The following is a 14,493-nucleotide window of genomic DNA, read 5'->3' as shown; positions in this document are numbered from 1 at the left end:
TATTCTGGAGGAAGTCCGATATTCGTTATATATTTTTGCAAATACTTTCTCCAGTTTGTGGCTTGTCTTTCAAATTCTGTTTATTTCTTTTTAAAAGTACTGATGCCCAGGCACCACCTCCAGAGTTTCTAATTCAGTTGGCCCAGGGATTGGAATTTTTTAAAGTTCCCCAGGGAATTCTAATTCTAATTACTTTTGCATCAACATAATAGAAACTATTTGGACAGCACAATTTTAAAAGAGTCTTTTGGCCTTGTAGCAGCATTCTCCATGCTATGCAAACCAGCTGATAACATGAAACAAATCTGACTCAGAGAGCCATCTATTTTCTTTCCAATTTGTCAAGCTGGGAGGTTATAGCAACTTGTCAAGCTCCTCCCCCTACTCCCGCCCCAACGTTATAATTGCCCACTGCCCTGTCACAGGTGGAAGAAAACTTATCAGAGGAAGCAGCTTGCGCTTTGTCCGAAAGGTCTTATCTACTCTTCAGTAGCTCAGTAGCCACGACCAGACCCACAGCTACGCCAACCCTAGAACCCCTTTGTGTATTGCAGATCGCACAAACTAGATGGAGGAAATGGGTTTTGTTCTTAGCGGTTCCCACCTACAGCTTTTTGAAGAGACCGAAGGGTGGAGGCAGGATGGTTTACAGAGGTCTCTAATGTAGTTGGCTGTGGATGAAACAAAGCAAAGCCATCATGCCAGTGACATCTGGCCATTCGAAGCCCCAAGAGGGAATTAGGAACTTGAGTAGTGGAAGAGAGGCAGCTTTAACTTTTTTTCTAAACTTACGTCCAGTTCTCTTTCAACATTATTGAAATTGTTCCTCCAACAGAATATAGCTCTGAATGACTCCTAAGCTTGTACACTTTCTATAGTAACCCTTCAAGCTCATTTCTCAAATGTTTTTGGTAAAGATTCAGCAACAGTCCTTTCCCTGGTACACAATACGTAGAATTTTTGTCACCTACTCATAAGAAATGTTTGGCAAAAATCTAATTAGATAAGGTTCAGTAGAAATGTGTTGGGTTCCCCACATGTACCAGACCTGGGGCAGTACCAAAAATAGGCAAGAAATTGCCTGTCATCTATTTCTAAAGGACCCATTGCTATTGGGTCCCATTGCTTGTTGATGGAGACGAATGCCAAAGCTGATAAGTAACTATGGCAATAATATTTGTAACAATGTAATAGTCTTAGTGGCAACTACCATTTATATCCACTTTGTACCCAAAGAGTTCTAAGTGCAACACATTATTTTACTGCATATTACAGACCAGAAAACACAGGATTCTGAAAGGTTTGGTAATTTCCTTAAGGCTCCTGCTTAAGAGGTGACAGCATAAGGAATGGATAGAAGCAGTCTGACTCCAGAGCTCACTAGGTAATTATTCTGCTTCTCTGCTACTGTATTAGCAGATTACATTAGATTCAATTGCAGACAACAGAACACCAAAATAAGAGATAATTTCATTTCTGTCCTGTGTACGAGAAACCTGGAGAGAGGCTGCTGTTGTGGCCTCTCAGACATGGAGACACAGGCCCTTTTATTTTTCTGCTGTACCAGTCAGACATTTGTCTTCCATTGCAAGGCGACTCAAGACCCAAGATGGTTTCTGAAGCTCCAGTCAGTATGGCTGAGTTCCCGGAGGCAGGAAGAGAAATGGGAAGTTGAGGCAGGTGATTCGTTACCTGTCTGTCCTCTGTTTGTCTGTTTTGTTTATGAGACACAGTCTCGCTCTGTTGCCGAGGCTGGAGTGCAGTGGCACGATCTTGGCTCACTGCAATCGTTCAAGCGATTCTCCTGCCTCAGCCTCATAAGTAGCTGGGATTACAGGTGCACGCCACCATGCCTGGCTAATTTTTGTATTTTTAGTAGAGACGGGGTTCTGCCATGTTGCCCAGGCTGGTCTCAAACTCTTGACTTCAGGTGATCTGCCTACCTCGGCCTCCCAAACTGTTGGAATTATAGACGTGAGCCGCCGCACCCAGCCTCTTTCTGTCCTCTTTTTAGGAATCTGTCTGGTAAGTCCTTCCCCATTTCTCCCATTGACACTGGCCAAAACTTGGACATCTGGCCACAGCCGGTGAGGCTGACAAGTATAGTCTTCTAACTGGGTATATTGCCAACCCCAGAATTACAGAATTCTGTTGATAAGAAAGAAAAGAAAAACTGGCTGTCACTGCCAAATCTATAATGGATGCGAAACCCTGAAGCCTTCCAGTTTGCTGAGGTCAATTTGTTCTGCAATATTTAAATAAGACTGGTTCTGATTCCCAATTTACAGTGAGAAAATCTAAAGCCCCCGTCAGTAAATGTAGGGAGCTGTGACGCTTATTTTCTCTTCACTCTTCTGGCTCCAAGTCTCTGCTTCTACAGAGTCTCCGTGTCCACTTTGCGTTTTACCTCCTACCTGCTGTCCCCTTTCTTTATCATCATTATTCAACTCACCTCCCCAAAGCATCAGTAACGCAAGACTGTGTGTGCCATAGGCTTTGTGGAAAGTTTGGACCAGCGATGGGAGATTTAGTACAGTCAATGCCGGCAAACAGCAAGCTCGCACTTGAATAGAAGACACTCCGGTTCTCTCTGCCTTTAGAAAACATCCAACAATCCTCTGTTCTTGACACCAGCTTTTAGCCCCATGGATAGGCAGCCCTTCTCCCGTAAGCTCACCTTCTACCTGCTCGTCGTCAAGCCCTAAAACTCTGTCCATATCTTACCAAGCAGTTATTTCTTCATCACCTTCCAAGTTCATCCTCACCATTCTCCAAAGAATATTTTTCTCCAACCAAAATAATCCACCGAGATAATTCACTAAAGAAAATTCTCAGAGGAGGGATGGGGGGCCGTGCCGGGAAGGTCGGGTATCATTCTGGAGACACTGAGAAGTTCAGTGACATGACCAGATATTTGCTTTAGTAATACAGTGGAAAGAAGGTAGAGGTGGGGAAGCTGTCATGGGCATATTGTATAAAACTTGCAGGAGAAATGAAGCCCTAATCCCTGAAAGGTCAAAAGGAAGCTTAGGAGGAAGAGAATTTGGGCATGAGTAGATGAAGGACGAGGAGGGAGAGCAAGAAAGGCTCCTTCTAGCCAAGGAAAGACAAATAATAAACTATTGAAACAATGTCATTAAAATAATAGATTTTACAACAGTTCTGGTGACAGAAAGTGAAAGTAGAAACAGAAAACGCTAGCCAAAAGACCACCACAGAACATCACGAGGGGGCTAAAACCTGTCTTTGCGTGTAGCACCTCCTTTCCATCCTTACCAATCCTGCGGAGGGAGGGATGACTTTAGTTCTGCTCTGCAGATGAGGAGCCAGAGCCAGAGGCTAAAGGAACTTCCTGAGCATCCCACAACCGTTTAGTGCCGTGCCAAAGCTCATGCTCTGCCATTTCGGCAGGCTGTCTCTGAGATCTTTGAAGCCAGAAAATCTTTCTCATTAGATGTGAATTAATAAATTGTGATCAGTTCCCACTGATTGGGTCTAAAAGGCAATGAAGGGTCATCACACTGAGCAGTGTTTTTCTCAACACCCTTAGTTTATGATTTGGCGTTAGGGTCTGTAATTTGTATTTCCTGCCATCCTCATTTGATCTTTGGCACCTTGTGATCCATCATCAGGCAATCTCATGGTGATGGAATCCCTGGGGAGAAGGTAAGAGAGCAGAGCCCTGTTGAGCAGATGCCCAACCTCCTCCTGGGCTGCTTCTCGCACAGCCCAAACGTAGCATCCCCATTTCAGTGTTCACCTTGGGTTTGGTTCTCACGACCAAAGAGAGATTTCTTTAAAAACTCAGTCTATACAGATAGTCTGACAAATTCCCTTGTATCATCTTTCAGAACAATAAACAATTTTCCCTCCTCAAATTGAAGACAGCCTTGAGAGGTGAAACAGGAGGGCTGGTCTTTTGCAACTCCTCCGTGATCTAGGATTAGTCATTCATTCCACAACTCACATGTGTTTGTTCCCCCAAAACACCTCTGGAAACTGCTCTTAACCACAACGGGGAGTGGAAGAGGCAGAATATTGAGAGGACGGGAAGGAAATGCAAATCTGAACAAATGCATGCTAGTCCTCAAACCTCTGGAAGAGTAGTTCTCGCAAATGTCCAAATACACAGCCATGTCAAAATCAGAATGACGATGCAGCTACTCCTGATGCTTATGAAGTCTCTAAGATATAACTTAGCAAGCACATGATAAATGTTAGTGCATATTATTATTACTATAAGTTTCATTGTTATTAGGCAAATACTGCGCACCAGGCACTGTGCATACATTATCTCATTTAATCCTCTCAATCTTCCTACCACATGGATATTAATGTCCCCATTTTATGACTCATCATAAAACTAAACTTGAGGAATTTTGCTGTGCCTCACACTCACTGAAAACCATTTGCACAATCCCAACAATCCCTACAAAATAAATGCCATTATTATACTCATTTTGCAGATGACAAAACTGAGGCTCAGAGAGGTTAGGTGACTTGTCCAGAGCCACAAGGTGATCAGTGGCAAAGGCTGGGTCTAAATATGATTCAGCCTGATTCTAGAGACCATGGCCCCCAAAACTGCTTCATACAGACACAAACTTCTAAATGTATTATTTATTTATTTATGTTTGAGATAGGGTTTCACTATGTTCTCCAAGCTGGGGTGCGGTGGCACGATCATGGCTCACTGCAGCCTCAAACTCCTGGGCTCAAGCAATGCTCCCACCTCAGCCTCCTCAGTAGCTGAGACTATAGGTGTTCATCACCACACCCAGCTAATTTTCTTTCTCTTTCTTTCTGTCCTTCTTTCTCTCTCTCTTTCCTTTTTTTTTTTTGTAGAGACAGGTGTTGCAATATTACTCACTCTGGTCTCAAACTCCTGGCCTCAAGTTATCCCTCTGTCTCAGCCTCCCAAAGTGCTGGGATTACAAATGTGAGCCACCGTGCCCGGCCCACCCCTAAATTTAAAAACTCACCAAAGAGAATCAAATGAATCAAGGAACCCTCACTTTTACTGGGGTTTCAAAAGACCCTGTACCTTACCCTACTGATTAGCAGAGCACTTTTCTAGACCAAAATTTCTCTAAACCAGGTCATGAGAATGATTTGTAAGCTCAGCATCTTTCTGTCACCTGTCAGCAGTGAGGAGAAAGGTATTGTAAAGTTCATGTGGCTCTTCTATATAGGGATTGATTGACAGCACTGTAGGAAGGATGTCAGTTACCAATTCAGAGAAGGTGAGCACGTTTTAATAGAAATTTGCAAGCTTCTCAAACTGCTGATGGTGATCATGAGTTTCCTCCAGCAAAGCCAGGAAACCCTGGGCTTCTTTCACATCTTCTGCAGCACCGAGTAGCATGGATGGCGCACACCACAAGCACCTAGCATGGTTGTGGGAGGGACTGACCTCCTTCTCTGGCCCCAGCACAGCAGGAGATGCTGCAGAACGTGGGAAAGAACTCTGAAACAAAGGGCTTCACGTCAATATGAAGAAACAAGACACACATGAGATAATTCTGAGGGATGCCGGTCAGAAGTCCGGACACCTGAGGTCTAATTCCATCTCTCAGCCTGAGCAGTTCAGAGCCCTCAGGCAAGTCATTCACACGTCCCAATCTAGGTCTTGGTTTCCTCCTCTGAAAAATGAAGAGTTTGAATTGGATTCTCTGTCACATGTGTTTGCATGAAAAAGAATCCAGGGAGGGGAAAGATTCGTAAAGAAGGGCCTATTGTCTCAACTCCCCCCACATCCCCATCCCAACTAGCATCTGGGAGCCAGGTGCAATTGGTTTCTGTAGCTGAACTGCCTCAGTTCAAGTCCTGCTTTGCCATTTTCTCCTCGCGTGAGTCGGGAAATACACTTAACCCTAGAGCTTCCCAAACAGGTTGCTGAAAGTTAGAGGTGTGCCATGTGCCGAGATATGGATCCTTCAGCCTTAGGACACCCGGCAAATGGCACAGGCCCCAGACTAGTGAGCAGTCTCGCCCTTTTATGCATTACCTCCTTTCTGTATACATATAAATATCTTTTGTTTTTTCAGACAGAGTTTTGCTTTTGTTGCCCAGGCTGGAGTGCAATAGCATGATCTCGGCTCACTGTAGCCTCTGCCTCCCAGGTTCAGCGATTCCAGCCTCCCGGGTTCCTCACTCCTGCCTCAGCCTCCCAGGTAGCTGGGATTACAGGCACCCGCCACCATACCCTACTTTTTATATTTTTAGTAGAGACAGGGTTTCGCCATGTTGGCCAGGCTGGTCTAGAACTCCTGATCTCAGGTGATCCACCCACCTTGGCCTCCCCACGTGCTGGTGTTACAGACGTGAGCAACCACACCCGGACCACGTGTCATTTTCTAAGGGGGTTATGTGATGTGGTAAAGGTTGAGGAGTCCTGATAACCTGTTGAGATCTTGGATTCATCATCTGCAAATGGAAATTATAATTGTTTCTGCATCATAACCATCGTGTGAAGATTAAGATTTTATATGTAAAGTGCTTAATATGCCCACACACATAGTAAATGCTCAGTAATATTTGTGTTATTACCACCACTACCGAGACTATAGGCCAGTTTTCAACCTAACAAGGCTAGGTTCTTAATGCAAATGAGTAGTCCTGGTTCCAACGCTGAAGCTCCTCTGTCCACCTCTAGCAAAAAGACTGATAGACTTGCCTCCTACTCACTGTCCTCCAGATGAACCTGCGCAAACAGCACGCTTTTGACTCTGAAGGTGTGTGCCCAAGAGGAATCCTCTTCTCTACAGGAACAGCCTCCTCTAACAAGGCTGTGCCTCAAAACAACAAGTAAATAACCATGCATAATAATTACAAACAGTGACAAGTGCTATAAAGGAAAATACAGTATCATGACAAAGCACTTTTTCTGAAGAAGTATATTTAAGCAGCCTCAACTCCGTGCACTGAAGTAGATGCTAGAGATGTAGAGATAAGTGAGGCATGGCACCTGCCGACAGTCATGGGATAAACGCCTGAGACAGGAATGTTGATGGAAACTCATGCAGAGGAGTGATGCCAAGCACCAGCCCTTGCCCTCAGAGTCTGCGCAGGCAGACTTTCTAAGTGGAGTCTAACTGGCTGACCACAGCAGTTCAGGAGCTTTGCATGTCCCGGGCCATCTACTTTGAACACTCTGGCCCACTCCTCATGTTGCTAGTTCACAGAGGCTGGTGACAAGGAGCCATGGCCACCCCAGGGAACCAAAGAGCTCCTAGCACTTGCCCTGGCAAGCAGTGAGATCACCAAAGCAAAGGGGTGCAAAGAGAGAAAAGAACTGAAGGGAGAACTTTGTTAAGTGACTACACACAGATGAAGGTGGATAAATAAGAAGCAACGATGGAGAAAGAAAAGGAGTGCGCAGAAGAAAGTGAGATCAAAGGAAGAACAGATGCTCACACAAGGGAGCAGAAAGGGAATGAGTGTTTGCATCATGGGCTGCAGGGGCACTGATAAAAGGCCATTCTGTCGACAGCTTGTGGGTTCGAGATGGCAATTTCTGGGGTGTAGTGAAGGCAAACAGCACAATGCAAAGGGTGGCGTTCGCGTGGAGAAGAATAAACAGCAAGCAAGAGAATGGATCCTTTATTTAACAACCCACGGAGTGCGTTTGCCCTGGACACAACCTGCGCTGTGTTTCATTAAGGGTCATGAGCACGTGTGTGAAAAGCAATCTTTTGCTGACATGCACCACAAACATTTTATATACTGTTCCTCACCACTGGTCACTCTCATAGATCTGGCCCTAAAAAGTCCCTTGCAAAGTAATTGAAAACATATATATAATGTATACATTTACATATATATGCATATACACATATTTGCTCAAATATATCTGTAGATCTTACTAACTCTTTAGACATTTCCTACTTGGAATAAATTCCATAATAGTCCTTGACTATATTTATTTCTCTTGAAAGTTGTTTATAAATGCCCTAGCTTATAATTTCTTAGACTTTAAAAAAAAAAACCAGTATAATGAATTTCTCTTATATATGAAGCATAGATACAAACACCCGCTCCTTTGAAAACACTTCTAAGACTATTTTAATTAGGAGAGTGCTTACGTGGCAGAATGCTATAAGCTCAGCCAAGAACATTTGCTGTTTTCCTTGGCGGGAAAGCCTCTTTCAAGAAGCCCCCCAGTGCACCCAAGAAAGTCACTGTTCCCTTCATTGGAGTTCTCTTGTTCAAAATCTAGCTCGAAACTCACCATTGCTGTTGCATTCAGTAGGGGCTACTTAGCTGGAAACAATCTATCAGGATGATGTAGGTGAGACTCTTAGGAAGAACAGTAACCCCCATCTTTGTCAGCTGTGCACAGAAGACACCGTGGCCAGTTCACCCAGTGCGTGCCAGCCTTCCATCCTCATCGGCCAGCAGGTGGCAACACTCACGCCATAAAATGCAAATTGTATACGTGTACCCTACAGAAAGCCAAATCCGCCTAGAGTTCTGAGGGGTGGGGGAGTAGAAAAGGGGCGTGGAGAAGGAAGGAGGTGAAAGCGTTAGAAGTTTGTATCACAGGATGGGGGAGAACTAGAAGTAGGCGCTGTAACCAAATCCCCATCACCGAAAGATTCTCTCCCGCAAGCCTCCTAAATCCGGAGTCTCCGGCCCCATTCCTCCCCTCCCTGTGTTCCCTCCAGGTTGTGTTTTAGAAGTGGGTTGAGCACACCTAGGGCTTGGTCTAGAATCAACATGATTTCTAATCTTCCTACAAACTCTGAGACTCTAAAACCATCAGCCAACGATACTTGCTTCCAACCTCTTTTATCCCACTCTGAGGCAAAGGCTCCTGTGTAAATATTCCACAGGCTACTGCTATGTAAAGCTCTCTGGGATTCCTTTTCCTCACCAATGAATAATAGCCCGAGCTCCCCTGAAGGAGGGCCTACCATATGTCAAGAACTGTGACACGTGTCCTCTGATGACCCAGAACGACCTGCATAGTAGGTATCACCAGCACCATTTTCCAGGTAGGGAAACCGGGTCAGTGAATTGGGCGACCTGCTCCAGACCATAGCTAGCAATAATTTTATTTGTCCTTTATTAAGCACCTACTGTGTGCCAGGCACTGGGCAAAGTGATCTGTGGGCAACATCTTACTTCATTGTCATAACCACTCTGGGTCTCTCTCCAGAGGCTGTGTGAACTCTATGACACCTCACTCCCTCTCCTAAAACGAAAAGGGGCTGCTGATGCTGGCGTCAGCATTCCCACAGGTTGTCTGAGCATCAAATGTGGAACCACGTACAATGAGCCTAGCAGGGGTAGATGCCAGAAAACATGGGCCTCTGCCTTTCCCTTTTGTGGCAACTTTTTCCTTCCAAGGTGGCCTTCGATGATAATCTGAAGCCACCCACATAAAAATGTGAGGAGGAGAGAAAAAGGCAGTTCGAGCCCACTTGCCCCTTCAGCAATGAAGAAGGAGCAATCACATGTGATACGAGACAGAGCTTCAATCTGTGAGTCAGTCACATTGCACAATGACGGATCGCCCAGGCGCCTGTCCACTTAACGCCACAAGTGCCCACATCATTGTGAGGACCACAGACACTCCCACACATTTCCAAAATTCCCCCAGGAGTCAATGCCACTTCTGTGAAGAACCATTGGTTCATATGGTACTTTCTTCAGGGCTTCCCCCACTAACTAGATGACTAAGAGTTGGCTTTAGCTGTGAAACCAAAGAATAATGCATCCGGAGGGACCCTCAAGTGCATCTAGTTGGCCACCTCATTACATCCACAGTGGGGTAACTAACTTGCCCCTGGACACCCACTACTCTAGGACCCTAGATAATCTAGGATAAAAACCAATGTTTCCCCGGGCACAGTGCTTCACGCTGTAATCCCAGCACTTTGGGAGGCCGAGGCGGGCGGATCACTTGAGGTCAGGAGTTCGAGACCAGCCTGGCCAAATGGTGAAATCCCATCTCTACTAAAAATACATAAATTAGCCAGTCATGGCGGCGCATGCCTGTAATCCCAGCTACTTAGGTGGCTGAGGCAGGAGAATGGTTTGAACCCAGGAGGCGGAGGTTGCAGTGAGCTGAGATCACACTACTGCACTCCAGCCTGGGCAGCAGAGTGAGACTCTGTCTTAAAAAAAAAAAAAAAAATTCCCTTTCCATGCTTTTAATTTCTTATTGAAATTAGAAAAATACTCTTGAATCTGTTTCTCTTACATACCAGATATTTCAAAATAGTTGAATGAATGAGAACATTTTTCTCAGGACATTTCAGGCTGTAAACATTCAATTCTCACCAATAAGCTTAAATGCCAGGCTAGATGCTCTCTAGTGCCCACCATAAGTCTGAATTTTTCCATACAAACAAATCAGAAAAATTTAAAAATATTTTAAGATATTTTACAGTGTGTCCAAAACAATGATTTCTTGGACCAGAAATTGTCTAATATGGTTAGTGGCTGATTGATTTTTCCCACTGTTCTCCACAAACTATATCCATCAGTACCCCAGCGGGGCCTTGGGAAATGGCTAAGATTCCAAATGCTCCTTATACAATGTGCAGCCAGGGCCTTTTTCTCTGATTCAGACAGCAATGGACTAGTCCTTTCACAAGACCTAACGAAGACTTGGCCATTTGCTAATTACCCTTGGCAAGTGTATTCTGGTGTCGAAATGGGTATTTCAAAATTTAATTTGTCCGATAGAATGTTATGGAGAGAATATTTGATTGCACAAACTCCAAAATATTATCTCTGCAAATTAAATTTGCAATCAAATCGATGCCTGCTTCAAAAGCATCATTTGAAAAAGATTTTACTTATAAATCTTGTGCAAGATCAGGTGGTAAGTTGGGTGATGAGAATAAGCTCACGGAATAGAGGAATGATTGGATAATGCTGTGGACCTGATACCAAAGCAGAGAAGTGAGTTGCCTCCTCACTTCCCTCCTCACACAGCACTAAAAGAGCAACCAAATCTGTTTGTGCAAACTCAACTCCCGAGGACCCTGAAAACACACGGCACCCGAGAGAATATCATCAGGTTCTTGTGTTTAATGCACACTCTATGCTTTCCCTGTGGAAGAGCTCTCAGGCCTTTCTTCAAAGACCATTTCCTCTTAATTTTAGACTCACTCTAACAATTTAAATGGCAGGTGTTGGAAGCGGCAATTTAGAAAAGAGGTGGTCTGACCGCTCCAGGTAAGCACTGGGACAGCAACAAGAAGTAACAACTGACCTCAAGGAAAGAGATGAAAAGCTGTATTTACAAAGTGGGGAGGAGGACTGATACAGGAACTCAAAATAAATAACAGCCAGGGCCATTTAATGTAGAGACAAACAGCTTCACTCTCCCTGAGAGCATCTCCATAATACCAGACGATAGAGTAACTGATGTAAAAGAAAAGCTAAGTTGTGCTCAGTAGACTTTGCAGCAAAAAATTTACAAACTTCAATGTAACAGATGGAATCCTAGAGTGTCAGAGTTAGGAGATCATTAATAGAGCCTTTGGTATAATACTTTTATTTTAGAAACAAGGACGCTGAATCTATAGGGATGGAATAGAAACAGGAGCCCAGCATAACTGGTCCAGTGCTTCTTCCCTGCAGACATCCTGACAACTGAAGCAGCCGAGGGGAAGGAGAGACGGTCCATTTCATGGAATCCTTTGCTGTGCCATTGCTTTGACATCTCTGTTTTTGCTTCTTTGCATTCATTTCACCCCCTTCCAAAGGAGAAGAAACCTGCTCTCTTTATTCACAAAAGAGTGAACTATTGTTCCCTGGTTTGTGATGAGAGAACCTCAGGGTTGACCCTTAACAAAATTGGGACTGAAGGTAAAGTTGACGCTGAGCGCCCTCCTGCACCCCCCACGTCCCACCCCCGGTGTGTCTCCTCCCGCTGTCCTCCGACGGTCCTCCACCTTGTTGCCCCACCCACTGGCCCACACCCAGAATTCCCAGCACAAAATAGGAAACTCTCCCAACTCCCAGAAGTTTGGTGTGTTTTCAACCTCTTTCTAATTTATTCTCTAATTACGTTAAAGAATGAGGCAATATTCCAGTGCATTTCAGATACAAGTGACCACATGCATTACCGGGGGAGCTGGTTAAAATGCAGCATCCTGGCTCCTATCTCCTCAAATTAAGATTCAATAGATGATTCTGGCGGAAGTGGGCCCCAAACCCACTTTGGAAAACACATGGCTCCGCTTACTTGGCTACCCTCGTCACCTTCTAATACCTCGTTGCACACTCCCCCTCCACCCAAACACTTTATACGGTCTCTCTCTGCCAAGTCTTTGCCTCATGTTCCACCTTCCTCATCCAGTTAATCCCTACATGTGCCTCAAAACCCTCTGAGTACGTGCCTCACATCTCTACTCCCACTGTTACACATGTTTACCTTGTCAAGCTTACACAGTGCCCAAGCCTACAATGGGCACTGAGAGCCTCTCTCTCCTTGAGGGCAGGGGCATATGCCATTTGTGTTTTTATCTTCAGTGCTTCGCACCCTGCCATGCACATGACAGGTCTCTAAAAGTGTTTATTAAATTATCTTTTGTGCATGTGCTAAATTTCCTTGTTAGTAATTAGTAATTTACTTGTATTTGCAGCTTTTATCTATCTCCTAGATATAGTACAGCGTTTTCACAGATTGCTCAAAGTATCACTCTCAAATGAGAAGCACCTTCTATAACATGTAAAAACCAAAAGAGAAGAAGTCTGTGCGTAATATAACCCCCGTGCCATCAAGGTTGGGGATCATGATGAATTGGGCCCAGGTTCACGCAGGCTATCTGACACCTAAGGAACGTGACAGAGACACACACAAGTGGACTTTTTTCTAAATAAAGATTAGTTTCCAACAGTTCAGTAGAATTGGTTCTGATTGCCTTGCTAGGCATTCAGGTTCACATTTTTCAGAAGTGAGGTTGGAAGAGATCGGAGTTGGCTTTCAATCTATTCATGTACGTAAAACTTTGTGTATTTGTTCTGAGATCCTAGAGAGTCTTAATATGTTCTACCCGAGATTGTTAGCCACAGGATGTCACCTCATCTCCTGATGTCCACCATCTGTGTATGTTTGTCCCTTGCAGGGGTCTGCTATGCAGAGTTTGGAGTTCGAGTCCCCAAGACCACAGGATCTGCCTACACCTACAGCTATGTCACTGTCGGGGAATTTGTGGCATTTTTCATTGGCTGGAACCTGATCCTGGAGTACCTGATTGGCACTGCGGCGGGAGCCAGTGCTCTGAGCAGCATGTTTGACTCACTGGCCAACCACACCATCAGCCACTGGATGGCAGACAGCGTGGGAACACTCAACGGCCTGGGTGAGACTGCCACATCCTCCTACCCTCAACATGCGAACTCACCAAGCCACAGATGAGTTCCCCTTTCAGAAAGCAATTTGACAAGATGTATCAAAAGCCTTGAATACATCTCTCTTTTTTTGCAAAGTAATTCTATGACTCTATCCATCCTTAAAAAATAATTCTAATGTCCATAGAAGCATTATACAAAAAGATGCTCATCACAGCCTCCTTTACAATAACTAAAAGTTAGAGACAGCCTAAGTATTCTAAAATGGGGCAAAGGACTAAACAAATTGCAGACCAATATTATAGAGCTAGCAGTTAAAAGGATGATTAGGAAAACTTGTAATAACATAGATTATGTTTTAATGTAATATCATATGTCGAAGAATACAAACCATACATCCACATCAATAGCCATATACAAATAAAAGCAATGCAGGAAAAAAAGAATTTTAAGCAATTTCTCCAGTGGTTTCATCAGATTTTTTCCAAATTTCAAATGAAAAAAAGAAAATTAAGGAACAAAATGGATTCCAGCCTAGAAGAGGTCAGGAAGGGGTAATATAACAGCGAATGCTAAACCATCAGAAGCTCACATAACAAATACCATGAGACCTCAGGCTCTACCCATCATTTGCCACCCAGTTTCCATCTTTTTTTTTTTTTTTTGAGACAGAGCTCTTGGCTCACTGCAACCTCCACCTCCCAGGTTCAAACGATTCTCCTGCCTCAGACTCCTGAGTGGCCGAGATTACAGGTGTGCACCACCATACCCAGCTAATTTCTGTATTTTTAGTAGAGAAGGGGTTTCACCGTGTTGATCAAGCGGGTCTTGAACCCCTGACCTTGTGATCTGCCCACCTCGACCTCCTAAAGTGCTGAGATTACAGGCGTGAGCCACCGTGCCTGGCCACTCTCCATCTTGCCTGAAAAACTCACATTTAATGAAAGCTAAACAATAGTTGAGGAAGCTCTGGAGTCTTGCTTCAGAGGATGATTCTGTGGCTGTGTCAAGTCATCTGACTTCAATGTTCCTATCTCAGAAGAACTGACGAAAATGCTGAGCACCAGGTACCATGACAAGATAAAAACAGAAAGAACAAACCTGGTCGGTGTCCTGACTGCATAGAATCTTAGGTCTAAAAGAGTCCTCCAAAATCAGGTCATTCATGTCCTTTGCTTT

General features: G+C 44.3%; 1 protein-coding gene across 1 annotated transcript in view; it reads left to right on the top strand.

Moving 5' to 3' along the window:
• SLC7A14 (solute carrier family 7 member 14) overlaps nucleotides 1–14,493 on the top strand; it is a 114,967-nt gene that overhangs the window by 61,359 nt on the left and 39,115 nt on the right. Inside the window, exon 3 of the mRNA XM_012476629.2 lies at nucleotides 13,089–13,325. Coding sequence (XP_012332052.2) covers nucleotides 13,089–13,325 — 237 coding nt within the window. The remainder of the gene's footprint in view (nucleotides 1–13,088; nucleotides 13,326–14,493) is intronic.

This window comes from Aotus nancymaae, unplaced genomic scaffold (assembly GCF_030222135.1).
Source record: "Aotus nancymaae isolate 86718 unplaced genomic scaffold, 86718_ANA_hifiasm-v0.15.2.pri h1tg000019l, whole genome shotgun sequence".
Lineage (NCBI taxonomy): Eukaryota > Metazoa > Chordata > Mammalia > Primates > Aotidae > Aotus > Aotus nancymaae.
Note: the sequence above shows the minus strand (reverse complement) of the source record. Positions and strands in the feature narration are given on the sequence as shown.